The sequence below is a fragment of the Pungitius pungitius genome, chromosome 5 (assembly GCF_949316345.1).
Source record: "Pungitius pungitius chromosome 5, fPunPun2.1, whole genome shotgun sequence".
In the NCBI taxonomy this organism is placed as follows: domain Eukaryota; kingdom Metazoa; phylum Chordata; class Actinopteri; order Perciformes; family Gasterosteidae; genus Pungitius; species Pungitius pungitius.
The window spans coordinates 14,977,122-15,000,496 of record NC_084904.1 but is presented as its reverse complement, the minus strand read 5'-3'; the positions used below and the strand labels follow the sequence as shown (position 1 = coordinate 15,000,496).

Genomic DNA, 23,375 nt, shown 5'->3' with positions numbered 1-23,375 from the left:
TATTCATGGATAAACTGTGCCTACGAAGTCCTTCCTCTAATAACAGTTTTGATGACTATCAAATATGTGAGGATTTTGTCGTGCATACCTTCAATACATATATTATGTATATGTATTGAAGGTATATGCAAGGTACATGTAAGGTATATACATGTATATTGCACTCAAGTGCAATATACATGTATATACCTTACATGCAAAACAGAGAAAGCGACATCTTACTTCAAAAATACTGACAAAAATAGGTTGTATAACAGCCTCTTTACAAGCTTGCAGAAATTTACAAGGTCCCATGATTAATGCAGTGTTACTGTAATGTTGAGGCTGTGTTTAAATAATATAACAAATTGTGAATCAACCCTATCCGGTTTAAATAGATAACAACTGCCCCTCAACTGGACTCTCTCATGTAACATCGAGTTAAAAACGTTAAGTCATCGTTTTGTCATTTCTAACATGTGGAAATTGACAGTGGTCCCCTGCAGGAAAGTTCTGTGTCTTTGACCCATCCAGTGAATCAGTCAGGAAATGAAAGTAATTATTCCATTATACACAACCAGTCGCTTAATATGCTTTGTCACTTGCACTTACTGAACGCAAAAATGTCTTGCTGAATGCAGAAGTATCATAAATAAGTATCTGCGGTTTGCAGAAACATACAAAAACATTGTTTCTTTGCAACTGCACAGAAAACCTTGATGATCAAAAACATCACTGTAAATTTTTTTTTCTAATTTTTCACTTAGTACATACGCGACAAAAGATGAAGGCTGCTGTAGATGTTGGTAAGGGAAGCAATGATATGCCTTCATGCAAACAAAGTAACTTGTGATAATGCATGTTGCCCCGGGGTTAAAAATAAATATACACAATTGCTCTTTTCTGTGGCTGGTGACGTAGATGTAGAAGGTGGACAGGGCCGAGGGATAGCGCGGCGTTATCGGTACAGTTCACCTTTTAACTTGTTCCCAAGCCGCAGCCCCGTCTGGGTCCTTCACAAACGGCAGCTCTCACTCAGCCTTGTAATCCAGCTGGAAGTGCGCAGGGATTCTGCTGAGCCTTCCTTTTAGATTACACCAGGCTCCTTTTAAGGAAGCCTTTTACATGCTCCTAAAAATCTTGTGTTTTACAGCTGCATTGATCGTATCTGTATTCTACTGAGATGAAGTCATGTGTAGAAGAGAGAAAACTATTTATCTATCACTGTCTATATATTTACGTGTGTGTGTGTGTGTGTTCTATTCCACTTCTTAATTATTACTACCTTTCTTCATGTAATCTGTGACAAGCCTGCTGTCATCCTGTAGTGGTATAGTCACCCAACCCCATTCAACCCGTGTTAAATGGGTGTTTCTCATTGGCTGTCAGTCTTGTAAACAGCCTCTCAGGTTTAGGGGGAAGTCTTGTGTGGAAATGATAAAGATTTATCTGCTGCAGGCGGTGTTGGGCAGGGCACACTGAGGCCCGTTGACAGGCAGAGACTCCCACTTATATTTCACCCGGTGCTTTTACAGAACCATAAAAGGTTGTTGTTTTCAAGTACTGCATGAGAAAATTGTCAAATATACAAGTTTCAAATAAGAATTGATTAACGATAACGTTGACTATTATTAAGAAATGTGTGGTGAACCCAAACATTCTACAACCTTAAAGACCATACGAACCAAACATTCTTACAGTATTAACATCAGCCGGGTTGATTGATTACAGGTCACATAGTGCAGTAACCAATACAGGTGCATTCCTCAAATGATGATTGAGTCATGCAAAATATGAATATTAAGTATCATTTGTAGTTTAGTAATATTGCAATACCCCAACTACAGCCAATATCTCTATAAATGTATTTATTCTTCCAGACCATTCTGTTCCAAACTATTTTATCACTGTGCAGCCAAATCTGGATTTATACGAAATGCACTGTGAGCAAGCTCCAATTTGAAAGATTATTGTCTATTGGCTGTTGCTGATGTTTAAATATGAACTGCTAGCACTATTAATGAAAAAAAGGAAGAAAAAAGAAGGAAAGGACTAAAAACACAAAAAAAAGGTTTTCCCACACACACACACACACACACACACACACACACACACACACACACACACGATGATACACCTTACTATCCTATACTAATAAGATGCAATGAGATTTCCTGAGTATTATGTATAGTATTATAAAATTTAGTTTGTTATAGATATTGAAAAAAGTTTGAAAAACACTTTAATCTTACCATTGGGGTTAAGCTTGATGTTCAAGTGTACAAAGCTGCCATAATTATTCACATCACTTTTTTTGAAACTATGATTTCACTTTTGTAATTGAGTTAGTGAGAAAAATAAAAAGTTAAAAAGTGGTGAGAAAAGGGAACTTACAATTTGTTTTCTGGCTCAGTTAATTCACTGATTTGTGTGCTGCCGTTGGACTGCAGAGGATCGGGGAAAGCGTCCTCACTTCTGCTGCTTCCGTGACTACTGGCCGGACTCTCGCTGACCTCAGTGTTCCCGCTCGGAGGCTTCTGGAAAGACCCGGCTGCGCTGCCCGACTCACCCTGCCACAGAAAGCAGGAGCAGCGAGTCCGCAGCTCTTTATAGAAAGCCTCGAGCCACAGGCTGGACCACCACGGACAGCCCAGCAGGTTCTTGAACGCAGCACGAAACTCGGGACTCCTGCAGTAGATGATGGGATTGAGGCCGGAGTTGATGTAGCCCAGCCAGTTTAACAGTCTGAACATCCTCACCGAGGGAATGTCTCTTTCGAATGCGTTGATGATGTTGGCGACGAAGAACGGCAGCCAACACACGGTGAAGGTCCCCATGATGATCCCCAAAGTCTTCAGGGCCTTGTGCTCCTTGACCAGCATCAGCCGCGAGGGCCTCCGCTTGACGCTCTTTCTCCGCGCTGCGCTGCTGCAGCTGATGGGGGCGGAACACGTCGTGGACGGGGTATTATTCCTGTGGGGCTCAACTTGCACCGCCGCTATTTGGAATTCATTCTGAAAACGCATGCGGTTCTTATCTATGAGCTGGACCTGCCGCGTGGCTATTATAAAGACTCTAGCATAAACGAATATCATTATGAGCAGTGGGATGTAAAAAGACACTATGGAAGATATAATAGCAAAGGCCCTGTTGGTGACAAAGTCACAGCACGTAGGGGTCTCGTAGCACTTCTTTGCTGCGTCATTGTCATTATCGCGCCAATACCCTTTCATGATTGGCACAAATGAAATTAAAGCGGAGACCACCCACACTAAGCAGACTATTCCCCTCGCACGCCACTTGTTGAGCAGGACCTTGTGCCGGAACGGCCTCGTAATGGCTATATACCGATCCACTGCTATGATGCACAGCGTCTCGATACTCGCCGTCACGCACAGGACGTCCACGGAAGTCCAGATCTCACAGAACGTGTCACTGAGCTGCCAGTCGCCGGTGACCACGATGGTGGCTCCCAGAGGCACCACGAGGACCCCCATGATAAGGTCTGCGCACGCCAGGGACATAATGAAGATGTTTGTGGTTGTTTGGAGCTGTGAAGTGCGAGCTACAGCGACGATGACCAGCAGGTTTCCCACCACTATAGTCAGTATGATGACGACCAGTATGATCAGACTCCGGGGTCCTTCAGCCACGTGATAGGGGTCCGTTCTGTTGATCACATCGAATGCTGAACCGCTCAGGTTTCCATCCATTATAATCAGCTGACGATGTTTTTTTTTATATCAAATTTAACAAAACGGCTTCTTACCAGCATCATAAATCTGCTTAATAAGTGAAAGGGTAATCTTTACTTCACAGGTACTGCTTACATTTCACAGCTTGGGAGTCTTCAAAAGTTTTCAAAAGGCCGCAGTGGCTTTCCATATTTGCACACGGGATGAACCAGACGTGATTGTTGGTGGAAGATCTTCTGGTGTGGGCAACAGGAGCATGTTCTTCAAAAAAAAGATGTATCCCAACTGTCCACAAAGTTGTGTTTTTTCACGGAGTAGCGACTCTTCCTCCAGTCCATGAAACTTTTTTGAGAAGAAAATCCATCCGAGTCCATTAACATACATCCACCGGGGATTAACGCGGTTTCAGGTGTTTCCCCACTGAATCCTCCGTGAGGAACAATGCAACAGTCGGACTGTGAAGAAGCAGTGACACCAATGCAAGAACCACCAGAGTGCACCAGAGTGGCTGCCCACTCTTTCTTTTGCTCTCTCGCTCTCTCTCTCTCTCTCTCTCTCTCTCTCTCTCTCTCTCTCTCTCTCTCTCTCTCTCTCTCTCTCTGTGCCGGTTGCCCAAGATTGCATTGGCTCTAATCACACCCTGGCTGAAGGCAGAGGGGGGAGGAGTTGAAAAGTGTGCCTGTGTGCCGAAGCCATACAGGGCTCAGTACCCTAATAGGGACCACACACTCCTGCGAGCGATCACACAGACACACACTGAGACATAGGGAAATAACTTGCATTACAGCTTGTTGTATGTGTGTAATGTTTGTCAATAATCTCAAACAAACGGCACTCAGATTGTTTAAAAGTATGTGATGACCATCAGCTAATCATTGCATAATGTCACTGATTTTGTGTTGAATGAAGCAGCTGCACTGAGCATGGTCGCTTGCTTGTGTCAACAATGTGACAGGCTTTTACCACTGGCTTCTGCTCTGATCAAATGATGCTGGATTGTGTCAAACACACACTTCCAAGGCTCCTCTTACTGTTTTGACATTCATTTCAGCACCTGGCTGGCTGTAGTCATTCAAATATTGGACTTTTATGGCAAGTCAAGATTTTCAATTGTGTTTATAGCTCAAATATCCTTGTTTATGGCAACGCTAAAGATTTCCCCCAAATGCGGCGGCAAACATTTGTTTTGTGTTTGTGTGAACACAGCATTAAGGATTATTTTTGTAAAACAGTTTGTGGTCCGGTCTGCAGACCACAAGACATCACGGAAATCAGGAAAAATGTGCCCTTTTTTTAACTTAAAGCAGTAAAAGAAAATCATAGATCGCCATCTCGCTCTTACTCAACCCAAATGCATTGAAGAAGAACAATCAGGGAAATGCCTTCTACACGATTCAGTTGAGATATCCAGCTCTCTGCTGTGGTGCTTTGCTCTCTTCCTTCTTTGGTCTGATCAGCTGTACAAGTGCAGCTGTGATTGCTCTGCGTTTATTCCCACGTTGCGTTTTACTACTCCTTAATCTAGTAGAAGAATAACGAGAGAATTATTTTCTACGTGACTTTCTTTGGGATTTTTGCCCTTAACAATGTAATTATTTTTAATTGAAACATTTGTCCCTTAAATAAGTTATAATCCATATTTGTATACTAAAAAATGCATTAATTAACAAAATAAAAACTACCAAAGAAGATAATCATCACCTGAATCTGCAGCTCACAAGGCTTCATGGAGCTTGCTAAAAAGTTATATTACTAACCGAATACCTGGTTGACATCTTCAAGTATGTATGTGACATCTGTCCAATGGAGTCCTTTAGGTAAACATCACTGCTGAGACGTAGAGTCCAGAGCGACGTTTAATCAACTTGTGTTGCAGCATGCTTTTTCCTCTGTCATCACATACACAGTGTTTCCTTCCCATTTTTACCATATAGATTTAAATTGATTGTAGTCACAGGCGCTTTGTCACTCATCTGGCAGGAAGTTGTGGAATTGTGAGTGTATTTACAAAAGGAAAAAGGCAGGCAAAGCAAAACACTGGCGCCTTTTTAAACGTAATGACCAAGAGGCCTTTCTGTAGATGAAGGTCACCGCTGTGGAGCTGACAGCTTGATGGATGCTCTTTTGGGGTTGCGTGAGAAGATAGCATTAGACCTGATCCAGGTCGGGGTGTAGTCGGGCATGGCGACTGACACGAGAAGAGTTGTTGATGGTGGACTCAGCTGTGACAGCTTTCTCAACATGACAGAAAGACCTGTGATGGTGAGATTGTTGTACCGTGCGTGCATTTCTTTTGCAAAAAATACCTTTACACATTAGGGATTTTCCCTACATATGATGTCATGTACCAGATGCGTAATGTCTCATCTGTTTTATCATGTAAAAAAACGATTTAGACCCATGCTGTCAGATGGACAGGGGAGGTCTCCAGTGTGGAGACATCTTCATGCCTGTATCGAACAACCAAGAAGGTCCTTTGTATCAAGTTTTATCTACTTGAATGGGAATCCTACATTTCATTTTTGTTTTTATTTTATTTTACTTTACTTTGTTATGAAAGGGCAATCTAGAGATTATGATGGTATTTATTTATTAATCTACAGTGTCGGGTTTGCTCAGATGATTATGGCAGGATGTAAATCATCAGAGCAGTCTGAAAGCTTTGGAAAGCTTGATCATCGCTTACTCCCGACGTATGCTGCACTCTGGGAATGTTTCACTCTTCTCCATGGAAACCTCAAAGGCAATATATTTCAATCAGCTGGTATTCAAAAAGCCTCTGGCATTTCTCTGTCAAGACTAACAGCATATCAGGAAGGCCTGATCCGTGGCAGCCATCTGGTCTTTACAAGCTTACATTTCAATGCACACAATCCATCAGCTCATTGCCAACACTCACTTGGAAGAGTCCATACATATATGAAGAGGGTGCTCATATTCAGTAGCCCTAATAGTATGTTGTTCCATTGAAGATGTTCAACGAGTGGCTCCTCGAGATGTTGTTTGGATCTGCCAAAATGCCCACCATTGCTTTTTTGGGAATAGGCAAGGGAGACGTTTAATGTCTTCATCCTGTCAAAAAAAAAGTAGAACAGGAGCCAGTGGAACAAGTCTGGACCTGCCATATGACACGGTCGAGCTAAAGTCTGCTAAAAGAGGCAAAACCTTTTAATCTGGATGCTCGATCAGTAAATATTCTTGATCCTACACGCCTAAGGACTGGTGTTGTTGGTATACAGATATGGTATAATTATAAGTTTTCATACCACAACTTCCCCACTGTTTTGGACCACTTTAGTTTGTTTGTTTGGAATCTTTTTTAAACTATTTCTTGTATTCACACATTGGGTGTTTGCAAATGCTTGACCTGCAATTGGAACTATAATAAATAAGAATAATGTCTATTATTGTGACATACAGTATGTCAAAAATCTGAGCATAATGATTCCCGGAAATCCAATTTTGACCATAAAACATTTCCTCCTTGCGTGTGCATCCTGTGAGAGTCAAAGCCCACGAGCAGTTCCTTGGCCAACAGATATATACTATGAGATCATCTGTTAAGGTGAGAGGAGAGCGGGTTAGAGGCCCAGCTGTTCAGTGTTCCGCAACTATAATGTCGTGGGTAAATCACACTCATTATACTCTGAGTGGAACCACATGCTGAGATTTAATGATCTAATGAGTCTCTTATGGGGGCTGTAGGCAGGGAATACTGAGGAACCGCATCCCTCCGCACACATCGACATTCAAGAGCAGTGTTTGACAATTGTGGGATCATCACAAGTATTTGATTCTGAAAACGACACACTGAATGCATACAGATGCTTCGAGTCTCATGCTCATTTTTGTACAAGGAATGGACATTTTTGGATTCCTTTCCAGCTCCTTTTGCATGATCTGCAACTTAAAACATGTATTCTGCAATTGCGAGGTATTTTAACTCTAAAATACGAGTGACCTCTTGAGCTTCTGCAGACTGGCTATTAGGGCTTTAAAAGTAATAAGTAAAAATCTTAAAATCAATAATGAATGTTTGTTGGACGTGTTCATGTGCCTGTGGTTGGTATCTTTATGCCCGTGTAGAGTTCCCTTAAGTTATGTCTACTGACTTCTCTATTGGCTGAATATAATTAAACGGGCATCCTCTAACAAACACCGTCTTCTCTTGTACTCGTGCATGAAACAGCCGGATGATAAATAGTTACTTTGTGTGCCAAACAGGACTCATGCCAGGCAGCGGATTGAAACATGTTGTTCGGCTATTTTTGTAACCAAAGTGCCGTCACAACACGTCACGAACGCTATCCATGCCGGCGTTAACACTGCGACACCAGTAAATGGGGCCTGCTTTGTCCTGCTGCTTGAACATCAAGCTCTTGGTCAGTAGGAGCAGGTCGTTACCAGGTTGTAAATCTGCGAGACTGTTTGCGATTGCCATTACAACATGCTACTAGAAATCCATACAGCCACAAGGTCTGCCTCATGGCTTAAAAGCAAACAATAAATTAGGGTCAGAGGTTGACACTGGCTTTAAATCTTAATAAAAAGAAGTGCTTTGCTCCTGATCATCCTCTGCATCAGTGTCAGCGTGAGGAGGCGGCGAGTGCAGGGGGCTGGCGCCAGAGACAGAGACATGCAGGCGGAGAGAGGAGGGCTCTGCTTCAGCTCTCCTCAGGTCCTTGTTGGGATCAATGACTACTGGTGGTGTCAGCTGCAGGCAGTGGGAGTTTAGTTAACATTATTCAACATAATTGTTCATTCCCACTTGTTCATTCGTTGAATTATTGATGGCGATCCAGGTGAGATCCATCAGAATAGGTGAAATCATCTCTCAGGCAAACATGCCAGATAAAGATTAGCTGCACAAGAAGTCCTGCTGATCAGTACACAAGAAGAATGTGAGGCAAAGCATTGTCATTAGGAACATCAAGTTCAAGATGATACGATAGGTTCTTGGAATCTTTGCTATCCTCCAAACTATCACAAACTGAAGATCAACAACATTTCCTGTTCTGGCACCATGTGAAATTGATGTACAATTAAGTTGCTTTTTTTAATGTCTATTTAAACAGTGTGTTTATATTGTTTTAACCAAATGCTTTTGTTCCCATCCAAAGCAGTAATGTTTCACAACAAACTCTAACCGTCCTGCTCTAATATTCTAAGCATGGGTCAAAAACAAGACGGTGTGCAGACATTCCTGGGAGTGACGTGCTGACATGCTCCACGACAAAGTGTGTCTAAAACACACATATTCCTGACAAATGTCAAAGCCCAGCTCAGTGAGAGAGCAGTTTAGGCTTCGCTTCATGAACGAGATGAACCACTAATCTTCTCCAGCGTGTAATGATCACACAGCAAATTTCTTAGAGTTAATTTTCCAGTGTTAGGCAAAAGTCAGACTGTAAAACTTGAGTGCTAATTTAACACTGACACCAGCTTAGAGTTAGAATTGAATCTTACAGAGTCAAGTTAACTCTCTGAAATTTGCTGTGCAAAAGCCCGTTAATCAGCCTTGAGATGTTTATTTTTGTAATAAGGATACAAACAGTCTATATTTTTGCTCACAAAGCCCTTTTTGACTGGCCTGCAACCTCAGCGGTCATAGTGCAGGGACCGAATGTTTCAACGGACTTGTCATGTTCATTTGCGAAGACTTTGCAACCAGCCACGGTGTTTCAAGGCAGGCCATTGTATCTTGCTTTGCAACACACCACCCATACTAAGTGGGCCTCATTATAGACCAAGTCATTTACTGTATTTTAAGGGTCAGAAGGAAAGATCTCTAAATGATTCTTGCAAAATACTGTTTTCGTGCATCCAGCCAAGACCCCCTAACAATTAATCTGTGGAGATTGCCCGATAAAACAGATAAAACATGCACACTCCCACATGCACTGCACTCACTAACACTAACACCTCCTTTGGATCTGGTACAATTTGTCTTGACTTTTATTCATCCCTTGATATCTAACCTGAGCCTGAACTCTCATATTTTAAATTGACCGTAATACTTAAACTAATCCTGTCCCCAATGTACTACATTCACCCCACAAACACATAAGCACGTGACTACATTAACAGAAAAGCTCTGTCTCGTGGTGGGGAATCTGTTGGGGATGGTCAAAGAGAATAGCGTATAATCTGAGGTGTGTGTATGGAGAATGAGAAGTGACGATCCTAAAACAAAAGAGGACATTCCCAAATGACATACATAATTTTTTGAGAATTTAGTTACAGTCATTTTATCATCATATATTCATTTGATCAATTATGTCAATTCAATTTTACAACTGCCTATAGTGTTTGACTGTGAGCAAACCTTTTGGTAAGGAACAGACACAAGCCTTCTTCTAAAAGTGTCACCCAACTCAACCAGTCTGAAACTTCTACTCATTCTGATGAATAAATCAATACAAAACGATAATAATGTGGCGCGGAACATGTCACATCACATTCCTGTTGATTTACAGCTGACTGTATACTGGGGAATAATGAACAAGGCTGTGCGAACATTTAACTAGTTTAACTTATGGTCAGTTGAGCAATGTACACATATTAATTCCAACCCCCCATTTTGCCTGTGAAACGGTGCCAACCGGTTTATACGGTCACACTTTTTGTGTAAAGAACTTGTTTTTATCAGAAGCAGAAAAATTAAGCCGTGAATAACCTAATGAAAAGTCCAGCTTCGGTTAGACAACATCACAGAAAGGCACCCAAACATGATACCTGCTGAGCATGACGAAGCACCAATTGCTATGAGTAGGTAATGTTGATGAACTAGTGCTTTAGTCCGTTTTTTTTTTTTTAAATGCAAGCAACTAATGTCTCTATTTAAGGCATTTTCTTTTCACCTGTATTTGCTCTTATACTCATATAACTGCTCATTGCCACACACCAAATTATTCAAGCTTTAATATCAGTATTATCAGCAGTGCTTAGAACCTTTTTCCAATGGTTCATGTCCAAGTATTGGGCTCATGACAACAGGACACCGAGAAGTGTTGATGCTGCGATACACAATATGTTGTGTAATCATGTTGTGCAAAATGAAACATGAAATCTGCCCAACCTAAAATCCCTGCAGCAAGTTTCTTGATGAAGCAGATTTCCATCGGTGTCCAGAGTGACTGCACCTTTAAGACTCTGTTAGAGGGCTTGGCCCCTGGCGCCATGTAACGCATATTGTAATAAGGCTTAACATGCTGATTGGAGATAAAGCCGAGAGAAAGGAAATGTAGAGGAAGGGGAACTGGGTTGTGTAATCTACAACTGAACGATCCCTTATTGAGCAGAACAACATGCTGTAGCATTATAACTTTAATTTTTTGGGATTACACTCCTTTCATTGAAATTATGGTCTGTGTTTGGATAGTTTCATAACAGTATCTCTAATTGTTGATCTTCGGGGACTTTAAAGATAAAAAGACAAGATGCTAGAGGGGGAAGGCAGCATCTGCCATCCTTTGTTCGCAAATGCCTGTGCTGCACGCAAGTCCCTTGACGTGCTCACCTCCTCAATGCCAGCCAGACTAAGATTAGAAGGACACACCTCGACAAAGGCTTTCTCGTGAAACATGGCCTTTTAGCCTCTATGTTCACAGGAATCTTGAAAAGCCAGTTTATGATTGAATTGGAGCAAGAAGAAGAAGAATAGATGCGAATGTCAGAATGTGTGGGCGGAGGAGAAGATAGGTAGGATAGATTTCAGTCTTCAGATTAAGACAGCAGAGGGTAACTGGTATGAAAACAGGCGAGTGCAGCACTGCGATAGCATCTCTCCAGACAGCTTCCTCTTGGTTTGGAACATTGCTCGCATTGCTAATGGTATATGTAGGCAGTTGACAAGCTTAGACCCGTTCCTCTGACTTTTAAAATAGAACAGTCGGCCCCTGTATGTGGTTCTTCCTCTACGCCAAGGCCACTTGAGTACCAGCCCAAAAATGCAAACAGGACATCTCATTGCTTAGGGGAAACAAATCCACATTATGTGGGGGGAAAAAACCACACTGCTGGAGAAACATGCCTTGTTATCCCAAAGTCATTAGAGATACTGCCTTGCCACAAAAACAGAATGCAGTTAATGCCGTAAAATTGGTACAAAACGCTCAACCTGAATGTTCTCGGGAAAAACTCAAAGCTATTTGATGAATATGCCCAGAGCTCTGGACTTGAGACTTGAATGAGACGTCAGTCCACAAAAAGAGCTCATTTGAGCCTTCATGTGGACAGGACAGGTCTTCGACTTCAAGTTTTCCCCGCAAAAATAAATGGGACCGCCCCATAAAGGTCTCCCATCAGAAAACATTGCAATGTGAATGCAGAAAGAAAAAAACAAACACACTGTCAACTGCATCTGGAGCAATACATTTTTTAACTACGAAACCAAAACAGCACGTTTATGTAGGTGTGTTCACTACGCGCAACCCCGTGCACATTCACATAGTGATTTGATCCATTGATTACATTTAAAACAATATTTAATGTTGGCTGTTGGCCCGTGTTTTGGTGTGCAGTGAGAAGTTAGTAACTCGTGCACAAGAGCAGGTTTTTTTTCTTCGGTTTTTACCCCACGAGCAACTTCCAATCCTTTATGAATGTGTTTCTCTGTCCCTCCCTCAGTCAGCTGCAGAAATGTCAATTTCCCATTTATGTCTCAGCCTGGCAGATTAGAGCCGCAGTTAGCTGAAGAATTGTCCCCCTTAATGGCACTAAATAGCAGCGCCAGGCCAAGTGGCCACTCAATAGCCAAAGGGAAGTTGTTTGCCAAGATATCGAAGCAATTGCGTTTTTTCCTTGTGACTCCTTATATGCTTATCAGCTCTGTCAACATAGAGCTAATACATTTACACATTTTGGACTGAAGTAAGACAATAAAAAAAGCCATGTTGACGCCTCCAGCAACTTATCCCTTCTTGGGATTGGAAGGTTGTGCTGTTCTCCTCGACGGACTCTAGTAATTGTTGTTTTTTGCATGCAAAGGCAAAGGGAAAACAGTGTACTGGTAGGGAAAACAGTGTAGATGGTAAAATGGCCTTTGAGGATAGAATATTTTAAAACTTTTTTTCAGTTTATAATAATATAGTGTGAAATATATTATAATAAATCGTTTTGCTACAGATCTCAGAAAACATTCTTTGGTGTAAGGGTTTTTCTTTCATTAACAGCCTCTGGTCAAATATTAAGCTTAGAAGCAGACAAAAATCAAATGCGCTGAAGATTTGCCCATTATTTTATGCACGTGTGTATTTCCACCAATCTTTGCACAGCTTAGTCTGTCCACGGGTCTGATGTGAAAGAAGTCAACTGCTCAAACCACAGTAGATATGATGGGTTTTCCCAAAAGGCGGAGAGCTGTTTTTAGAGGCCGCAAAAATTAAGAAAGGATTTGTTCTTAACCCTTTTCCAGTTAATGCTCAGTAACTCATCTTGAAGTTGTGTGATTTTGCAAAGGAGGCCTTCCCACCAGAGGACAGAGGTACATATACTGCCAAGAATCTGAAGGTTAAATCAAATAAAGTTATCTGATTATCCTGTCTATTGTCATGACCTACTTAGCCTTAATAGAGTGGATGATAAAGCCGGTTTTTGTGAAAGTGCAAGAGAGATGAGTTCGGCTGGAGTTAACAACCAATAAAAGTTCTTTTATTTCTCATGCATTTTTGGAACACCCACTCTTCTTCCTGCACAGAGAGAGTTAATGCAGGCAGCCATGGGAACCCAAACTATTCTTTCTCTATTAGATCCTCTGAATTGGATTGGACTTGAGTTACCTCTGTCAGGAGTTTATTTACTGTATATCTGAAGGTGAATTTCACATGGACATTAAGCGTTGTCTTTCCAGCCTCCTCTTGTCTCAATCTGCTGTTTGCGTTCTCACCATTTTCAGATGTCTCACAGTCTCACACTAATTGAATTCCAACTTTATCTGAGAGAAAAATCATGCTTGATGCTTCCTTCTTGAGTGAGAGCTTCCTGGGTTGCTGCCTGTTTGGTTGTCTCCAGCATTCCCCTTTTCCTCTGCAAGTATGATGAATCCCTGATGCGAGAAGGGCGGGGTGAGCATTAGGCCAGAGGTTTTTGATGCTTTAAATATAAGATAAAGTTATTGACACTTGCTGACTGAGTACAACAGGAACATTCTGTTCTGTGTGTTTGTATTATTGGTCACTTGTGGTTTAATTGAAACAGGTTGTATGGTCTGACTGTATAAGATTGTGACTTCACCTTGAGTAGAAGAGGCAACGCACCCAGGTGACATTGCTCACATTCTTCACCAGCGACACATTTGATCTCACTGTAGATTGCACGCTGTCTCCAACCCCGCCTTATCACCGACATTGTCTCTGTACATTTGAAAATAAACACATTATTGTTGACACTACGTTACTGTTTGCACATACAGTATATCAAACTACTTGTTTATTCACAACAGGTGCACTCATTGTTGAGCTGAATCAAGTTTCCCCATTGAGCCCTCTTTGTACCTGGATGTGATCGGAGCATAAAGCAAATTTCCTGTGCCGCATTTTGTCATGTTGAATGAATGGGGTCGGCGTGTGTGTGCTGTGTAAACTCGCCCTCCATCTGTGGTTCAAGTAGAAACCAGATGGGAAGATTGCAACTGACCACACTTTGACCCCAAAGCCTTCCAACTCCAGCTTTTCAACTGCAGGTGGGAAAAGTATTTCATTGTGCATGACAGCCGCATTAAAAGAAAGAGGCTTGTTTTGCATTGCTCATTTTTCCCTTTTGTTGGCTAGCCTGGTAGAAGATAAGATGAGTGATGAGGCTGGCAGTCTGTTTCAGCAAAATTTAACCCTTTGACCAGATATTATAACATGTACGTGTAATTATTAGAGGGTTCATTTAACTAATTTGATCCAATACTTCTATGCATTGTGCAGGATGCCATCTTGACTAGTATCCTCCATTTCTGAGTGAGCAGAAATAGCAAGTCTATGATCAGGAAAAGAAAGGAAAACAGTTGTAGTTGTTAGTTTGTGCTCCGAGTACACGCATCTATGCCCTACAAGCACTGTATAGTATTTGCCCTCTCTGCATCATCTCTAGGGCTTTAGCGAGTGATCTTGGTTCGTGGGATGCTCTGCCACTTTAGTAAGGCGCCGTTTGTAATTCCAGACACATAACATCCATTGATCAGATGTCTTTGATGCTTTCATACCGGTTCAGATAAACCTGCATAACATTTCTGGCCTTAAGCTCCTTTCTACCTGCAGCCTGTTTACTTTTGGATTCGAAAGAATTAAATGAGTCTGCACTTGTGAAACTGTGAGTTAATTGGAGCACATGACAGTGTTGAGTCCTTATCAGTACTTTTGCAGCCTCACAAATATGATGAAACTCTAATGTTTGAGATTAGGCAGCGTAAGGAGTAGCCTGGGCACAGCTGGTCCAGATAGATTTCTATGTGAATAGACCTGGTTTTAGATTTGTGTAACACCCGTCACTCTGACATAACATGTATTAAAGTAATATTTTTTTTTTGGTGAATTTAGCCCATAGTAGTTGAACAAACAATGTCACATTTGTGACGCTACAGTATCAGCAGTCCAGGAGATAACACAGGGCTGTTTTTACTGGATGAGACAAAGGGAAATGTGGACTTGGGGTGGTGATGGTGGGAGTGAAGGGTGGGAGTACATGAGACTGAACTGGACATGTCTAGGTTTTTATACACAAGCAGGATTACTACACACACACAAGCACCTACACACACAAACACACACTCACTCAGACCCATGCCCAATGGGAATTTGTGGGAACTTTGCTCAGACCAATGGGAACCCCCCCCCCCCCCCCCCGTACAATTACATTGTTCAAAGTCTAGTTCCCCTGAGGCAGAAGGTATAGGTTTTAAATAGGAAACCAGAAGACAGTTCCTTAAATCTATATATTTATTTATGATGGCTCTAGGGTTTATTTTAGACCCAGCAACGCAGTCTGCAGCGTCTTGTGTATTGGTAGATTTCCTTCCCAGTGTTGTTCTCAGGCCTTACCGCTGGGCTCCAAAGGGCCATTCCCTCTTTGTAGTCCCTGCCAGTGCACAGCTGAATCCAGTTGACGTTTTGACCAACTCCACCACCGTTGAGGACCGAGCGCCAGTAAGGCCTAACATGTTTTGTAGTGCTTGTAAATGCATCGAAGATGTCATGGCTTTTACTACCATAACAAATCATAAGGTCAAAATGTTAGGAAATATAAAGGTCCGCTTTTCATTTCCATCCCCCACTAAGATAACTCCGACCTCTGATCGGAACTTCTTACGCAATTTAGGTTGTATAATGTTGTCAAATGTTAATGAACTGACTGCGTGGCAGATACACATCTGGAACAACATATTGTTATTGGTAATTATTGGTATTAACTGCCTCGTCAATTTTTCTGCATCAGGTAACACATAATCGATAATGTTACTCAAACTGAACCAAGTTAACTATTCTATTTACTCAGCAGAATATTCCTAATTACACACAACAACTTGTGAGCTATTAGGAGCATGTTACTGCATGATACTCTTCCCTCATTTTGAAGAAACTACGTGGAAAACAAACACAAAAAGAAGTTTGCTTCACTGCTTGCTCGGCCTGCGCCATAATATGAGAAATAATTCCAGCCTTGCACAACTATACTGTTGAAAGTAGCTGCACTGTCAGATGATCTTTGCTTTGCTTTCGTAATGTCAGTTTTGTCCATTAAACCATTAAACCATTAAACACTGCTATGTTTGTGGGAAAGACTCAAACTGAGGTAAATGCTTCCCTCTGACGTATTGTTTTTCCTGAGAGACATGCAACTTGAGCTGTGCATTACTTGTGAATAGAATTTATTGGGCACAATGTATTAAGTCTCTGTAACTATCATGTAGTATATCAAATCTCTGGAGAGGAGAGCTTTTGGGGTTACATCACATTAATGGATGTGAGTTCACCACAGCGCTGTTAAGGCCAGCGACACGTTGACTCACTGCCGGCACAGTTCACTTCAGACATGGCCTCTTCCCTCATGATAATTGGCGTGAAATTATGAGAAAATGGTGTTTGGATGGTGCTGAATTGGTCAGAAGCCAGCAGATAGATTGGGATGAAATTACGTGTGTATTTTGAGTTAAAGTTTACTTTTTGGTGCTTTCACTACTGTGGGACTCTTTTTGCTCAGAATATTGGCCAATCTCATACTATTCATTCCTTTCCCAGTTTCACGCTGCCTACAAGCAATGGGCTATCGGAAGAGAGGTTATCTCAAATTGTCACCACTTTACCCACTATTCTGGTATTATGATTTATAACCCACCACAGCTAAATAACACAAGGAAATTGCTTCTATGTGATTTAGTTTGATGAAGTATCTTGACTTCTAAAGGAAACAAACACATCACTCCATCAAATAGAAGATATAATTGGAGACAGTGATGTAATGGATTGGCTAAGATACAGAAACAATATCTCTGTTGTTATCTCAAAGTTTCTTGCATATTTCCTCTGAATCAATCTTATCTGACCAGCTCATGAAAATGGCCTCAATGGCTTTCAGTAGTATCTGTAACACAACAGCATACACAGGCAAGTTGTATTTTGGCCACCTTTGCACTTTTTGAGTAATTACTGAGTAAAATTATGGAATGCAAAAAAGATAAATAAGTGTTTTCCTTTTTATAATCAACCAGAAATGTTCTTTTTATCGCTTTCATGAAGTCTATACCAAAAAATACTTTGAACCAGTTATCAATCCTCATTTGAAATACTCTTCAAATGTTTCTGGCAAAAATCGACCTGATTTGCATATTTCATATTTGAATTAGAAAAAAATAATACTTACAAGAATGAAAAAGAAAACGGTCGACATTCACACCCAGAACCGTCTTGCTGTGAGTTACTAGCATTTTTTGCAATCTATTCAGAAAGCAACAAAAAACGACAGCATGTCTTGGTCTCATTTTTGAATTAATCATCACTCCTATTGGTTGTAAAAACATTGTACTTTCAAATTTCCCTGATTGTGTACATCTGCGGGCTAGAAATGCCGTCTCGTAGGAGGAGCAGCAACACCGGCTGTGCCATGTTGAGATCACATAACCAGATTGCCACCGATTTAGTGAGTAAAAGTTGTAATTTTATGTACGACGGTAGTCATGCAAACAAGTGGCATATAAAGACTTTCTGAAAACAAGCTCTACGCATTATCCTCCTCCCCCCCCCCCCCCCCCCTCCTCAGTTTGTTATCTTGGAGACGAGAGATGAAATGTGATGCTAAGAAGCATTGCTGATGCGTAAGACAACCCCCTCAATGCCTGCTTCAATTCACACCATCCATCTGATTTTACAGTCACTGATCATCTGTCTTATGTTTGTTAACCTTTCCATCAGCCAAGCATGAAGTGGGCTTTGACTGAGTCTTCCCTTAAAGCAAGTCCGATCTGCACGTACACAGTGAGGGTTCAGCGATGGACTTGCATGACCTTTACAAGTCTTACTACTTACTTTAGACTTTAGTACATGTATCGCTTAGATCAGCATGATGGCCTAATATTATGAAATGATGCTCTTATATCAGAGTTCAACTGGTATTGGAGTAATACATAGTTGCCAATTAAATTGGTTTCCTATTTTCGAAATGATGTGTGATTACAATTTGAAATAGAAAAAGGTGCGTCAGCGTTACTAATACCATTAGATCTTGGTGGGGTTTGTTTGTATATTTAATGTGTTTGTGGATAATTGACAACATTTGTCAAATAACCAACACTGCATCAGCGTATTAGTTATCGATCTCTGACTGTTTTACAGCTATTTTAACATGAAAATTCTAAACAGGTTTTAATGGCAAAGTATACATTTGGATTAAATAACATTAAACTATCTATGTAAATGTTAGGTTGACCCAAGTCCATATAGTACATTCATAGCTTTCTATTTCCAATGTAAAGCTGAATGATAAAAAGAACAGCAGGTTATTCGTGCAGTGCAACTGTAAAGTCCTTGTCCTTGTAAAAAATAAAAATAATCTGGCTCACTGTACAGTCCCATCTCATTTCACACAGTGTTTCATCTCAGAAATTAAAGCCAACATTCATTCTAATTCTGGCTAAGAGATTGCTTCTCTGTGGGGGATTATTTTTGCTAACAGCAATAGAAAAACTTTTTAACGATTTTTACTCTGTTTGTGCAACAGGACTTTTCCAACTTTGGAAAGAAACCAGAACAAAATGTATTTTAGATTACAATGAAAACGCTAAACATTGATACTTGCAGGATCGTCTTGTTATCAAGCTGAACCATCATTACAGAAGACGACAGCTGGCTAAGCAACTAGGTGGAAGAAGTCCAAATGAAGGTTGATTTCCCGAACCAGCTGTGTACCACATGGGGTGTAGCTCATATCTTTAAGCTGTTGTAGTGTTCTCCAGAGGGCTCGAGGTCAGGCCTAAGGACTCCACTGACTGCTCCTTGGCTTTGTACTACAGCCCACCGGTGGAATGCAGTCTGTTGAGCCGGGCGGGAATGTTGGATGAGAGTTGTCAGGGTATCTGTTCCCGTCAATGCGGGAAACCAGCTGATTCATTTTCAGTGCTGGTGTCTCAGTACAGTGTGAACCTTTCACTGAACTATTACCACATCTGAGCTTTTAATATCGGCTATAATCAGCTCAGCTGACTGTGTGTGTTATAGTGTGTTTTCTCAATGTGCTACATGCTTTCTTTACGCAGAAATGTGTATTAATATATGAGGAAGCTGGTAAAGACTGAAATGGCCCTCACTTTGACAGTTCCCCCACGGGGTTGTTGATCTTAGGGTCATCTCTGTAAACTCCTGAGAGAATCTTTTATCAAAGAGATGGACAGCAGTTTCTCATTGTGTTTGCTCAGTAATCCCCTCTGGTCAGACATTGGAAACTAAAACAAACATTAGACGAACCAACACTGGAATATCCTTTTTTTAAGTTCTGAAATAGTTAAAACTAGTGACGGATGCTGACACAATGTAGATTTGTTTCTCTGCTTCATGCGAGCCTTTGACATCATCTGGTCATTTCCTCATTCCTAAAAAAAATGTCTTATCTCTCAAAGCAACAGTCTGTGTTTACTAACACAAGGAACTATTCTTGCTTAGTGCACGATGACCACAGAAGATAAAAAAAAAGGTTTAGGGTAAAATGCTCCCCTCTTCTGTCTGTAAGATGCACACCACCCTTTACTGGAGAAAATACACACATTCCACAGGAGGTTTATGCATCGCCTCTTCCCTTCATCCCTCACTCTTCCGGCCGGGACCGATTGTCACTGATTACTAATGGCTTGGTGGGCTGATAAGGGATAATAATGAGCAGAGGAGACCATTATACGTGAGTTGTGTAAAGTGTCTTGAAACACAGAAAAGTTATGAAAGAAATGCCTTTCTATAATCAGGTTTGCAATTCCATGAACATAAAAGGGTTTTATAATAAGAAAGCCGCTGTGTGGTCATACACCGAGTTAAAAGATCAGATAGGTCACCGGGCCATCTCGAGGCAAACACAAGCTCATTCATTCCGCATTACACTCTCCATCTCCAACTCCGTGAAAGGGTCGGTGATCTTATTTTTCACCTCACAAAACACACTGTTGTAGCAGCTGCCATCAGATAGCGTGATTGTTCCAGGCAGGTTTGCTTTGTCGCTGCAGACTGTCGACACCATCCGCTCCTGGTCAACACACCTGCTGCCACTGAGACCAGGCGACTAATCCAAAAACTGCTACTGCATTGTCTTTGGCTGACAGAGTAGCTGCCAGTCACCACAGACAGGTGAGGAGAAGCACGTCCCATTGCAAACACTGTATACGTGCATATAATACTTTACTGTGGAGCAGGTGTCTCTACGCTCTCATGGGGGACAGGAACTTTATTTTTTGCTTGACGTAAAGATTTTGAGAAAATACTGATGCCACATACACAGTAAAACGTAAGAATCCCACATTAACGTCATCAAGATGGCTCTAACTTTGTTATGCTACTGCGATTCATTCAGTGTTTGCCACTTAAATAACTTCGATCTTCAAACCAGGGAATCAAACGTTCTACCCATCATGTGCAAAGTCGACTGACAATAAAGTTGTTTGGAAACTTTGCATATTTGAACAACACATCTTCTTCAGACCACAAGAGAATTCACATTAATTAAAGATTAAAATACCGAGGACATGGAGTTCTCAATGACCCTTGTTCCAAGATACAGGAAGCAGGTTTAGGATTCAGTCACATAGGATAACAAACCAATGAATGCTTCACTGGCACTAGCAGTATGTAATATCAGTGTCTCTGCAACTTTTTATAGTGAAGAGATGACTCTATTATACGCGTCTTTAAAATATATATATATATATTTTAATTGGTATTCAAAGAGAATCAAAATGAAATTGTTTCTCAATTTTCTGCATACTCTCTATATCTGTTTACTTTTTATATTAATTTTGTTCACCATGGTTAACTATCCATATGGATAGAAAACCAAGTAAAAAAAGAAGCTGGAATGATTCCATTACGTTTTCACACTCACACACAATGGCCCCATTATGCTGGACTGAATATACCAAATATGATTCTATCATGAATATATATTAGGAAGTACAGAAATTGATTCCTGGTATCAGCCCAATACTCAGAAAGCTGGATTAATAAACAAGTCATTTGAGACATTTATATCTAGGTTTTCATTTATTTCAATTTATTTTGCAGCCTGATGTCACCTTGCACATACAATAATGATCCCTGTCACTTCCACACAATGAACCATGGCCTTATTAATTCAACATTGGTATTAAATTGGTACTCAGTAACAGCTAATACCCAAAGTCCAGGTATCAATTTTTGGTATGAAAAAGTAAAATAGGTGCATCCTTATTATTAACCATGACCTGCAGCAGGCTGGTCCAATTATTTCTAAAAATATTTTATGTATATTTCAGGTAGCAGATGCTTTTTTATTTGACCACTAAGACTCACATCAATGGTTTAATATCACAGTTAGTATGGCCTTTAAATAAGTGACAAACACAACTTATGATGTAACTTCAGCTTCCACTCAGTTCACACAGGCACCATTAGAATACTTCCTGGTATGCATATATAGGGCTTGCTTTTTTTAGACCGCCCTTTCAATCCAAACACCAAATTGTGATGATGTTTTGGTTCTCAGGGGACCACACAAAATGAGAACAAAGAATGTTTACCTTTAGCTTTTGGGTCAGCAGAGAGCTAGCGTATTGTAGACGAACTCAGAGGAAAGAATGCACCAGAGACTTCACATTTATCAATAGAGCAATAACAACTCTGTTGCTTAAATAGCTTAATGGTTCAATTATTTTTTTTTAGTATGTGCCAACGTTTTAAAAAGTGTGACTACATTGCGTCCAAGGTATTAGCTGTGCTAGAATGAATGTCCTCTAACAAATAATTATACATAAATACATTGTCAAATAGAAATGTGAGATCATAATATTAATCAACAGTCATGTTTCTTAATGATATTTTAATTACGTAAACCACTTAGTCGTTTGATTGGTGTTTGATTAATCATCTGAGTTGAATACACTTTTGGTGACGCTGGTGGGAATGAATAAGAAACATGACTCCTACCCTTCTAGCAATTAATAAAAAGATTCATATAGGAACAAAACAAGTATTTGGTTTAGTTTTTAAAAATCCAAATGTGCCTTCACAAAAAAACATGCACAAACACCAATACAACCCTCCCACTAAGAATATGAATGAATAAGGGTGCTATTATTATTACGCTTTGGAGAGTTGGTAGAAATGTGGAAAGTATAAACAAAACGGGGCCTGAGACATTAGTGATATTTAGTGTTTAGTGATGAAACAGGGACCCCTGCAGGAGAAGGAGAAGACTTAATTTAAAGTAAAGGATGTTCAGTGTTGTCTGATTATGAGAGAAAAAATCAAAGGAAAGAATAGAAAATTTGAAAGGAACAGAACAACAGTTTCCCCTGGTTTTCGACCAGATAAATTGTATTAATTCCCAATATATATGTAACATTCTGAAAAGTTTTAGACAGATAGTTAGATAATAGGAAATTTTTGGACCACAGTTTTTTTCAGTGTCCTCCTCTCCACCACCGGTTCAGGATGCTCTTGTTGGCAGCCAATGATGGAGCTGGCCTTCTTCACCAGCTTTTACACGAAACAGCTGCAAAAACTAACCAATATATTTGTCTTTCAAAAGGTTTGTCAACAGTATTATTTAGATTAAAGATAAATCCAGATATTTCTCCCAATGACAGCTGTGGAGGGTCTTGCCTTATATCTTCATCTTGTACTGCAGTTGTAGCACAAGTAATTATTGTACTTTTTTGAAGTTTCTGAAATGTGACAGTAGCAGAGTACTATATTTGATACGGAGATGTAAGACAATGAAGGAACTGCAAGTCCAAGTTATTGTGTTCATTTTTTTGAATGCCTACATTTATAGTCATGTTGAGAGGGTAAATTGTTTTGAAACAATCAATACAAATCTTCCCCTAGTTGCCATCATTAGTTGTTCTAAATAAACATTTTAACCGTTTAAAACTATTGCATTGCAAAAATATAGAAAGTATAATTCCTACGGTTCGCAATGCAGCTATTGAGATAAAAGCTGATGCGAGCAGCAAAGAACGGGTCAAGTTGCTACTTCTGAAAAGTG

At 40.5% G+C, this 23,375-nt stretch overlaps 1 protein-coding gene across 2 annotated transcripts in view; it reads right to left on the bottom strand.

Annotated features, from left to right (window-relative positions):
• The window catches only part of adrb3a (adrenoceptor beta 3a), an 8,256-nt gene extending 4,082 nt beyond the window's left edge, over positions 1-4,174 (bottom strand). For both annotated transcript variants that reach the window (XM_037481667.2, XM_037481668.2), the window contains exon 1: positions 2,374-4,174. In XM_037481667.2, coding sequence (XP_037337564.2) covers positions 2,374-3,692 — 1,319 coding nt within the window. In that variant the 5' untranslated portion in view covers positions 3,693-4,174. The remainder of the gene's footprint in view (positions 1-2,373) is intronic.
• Positions 4,175-23,375: the final 19,201 nt, after the last annotated feature.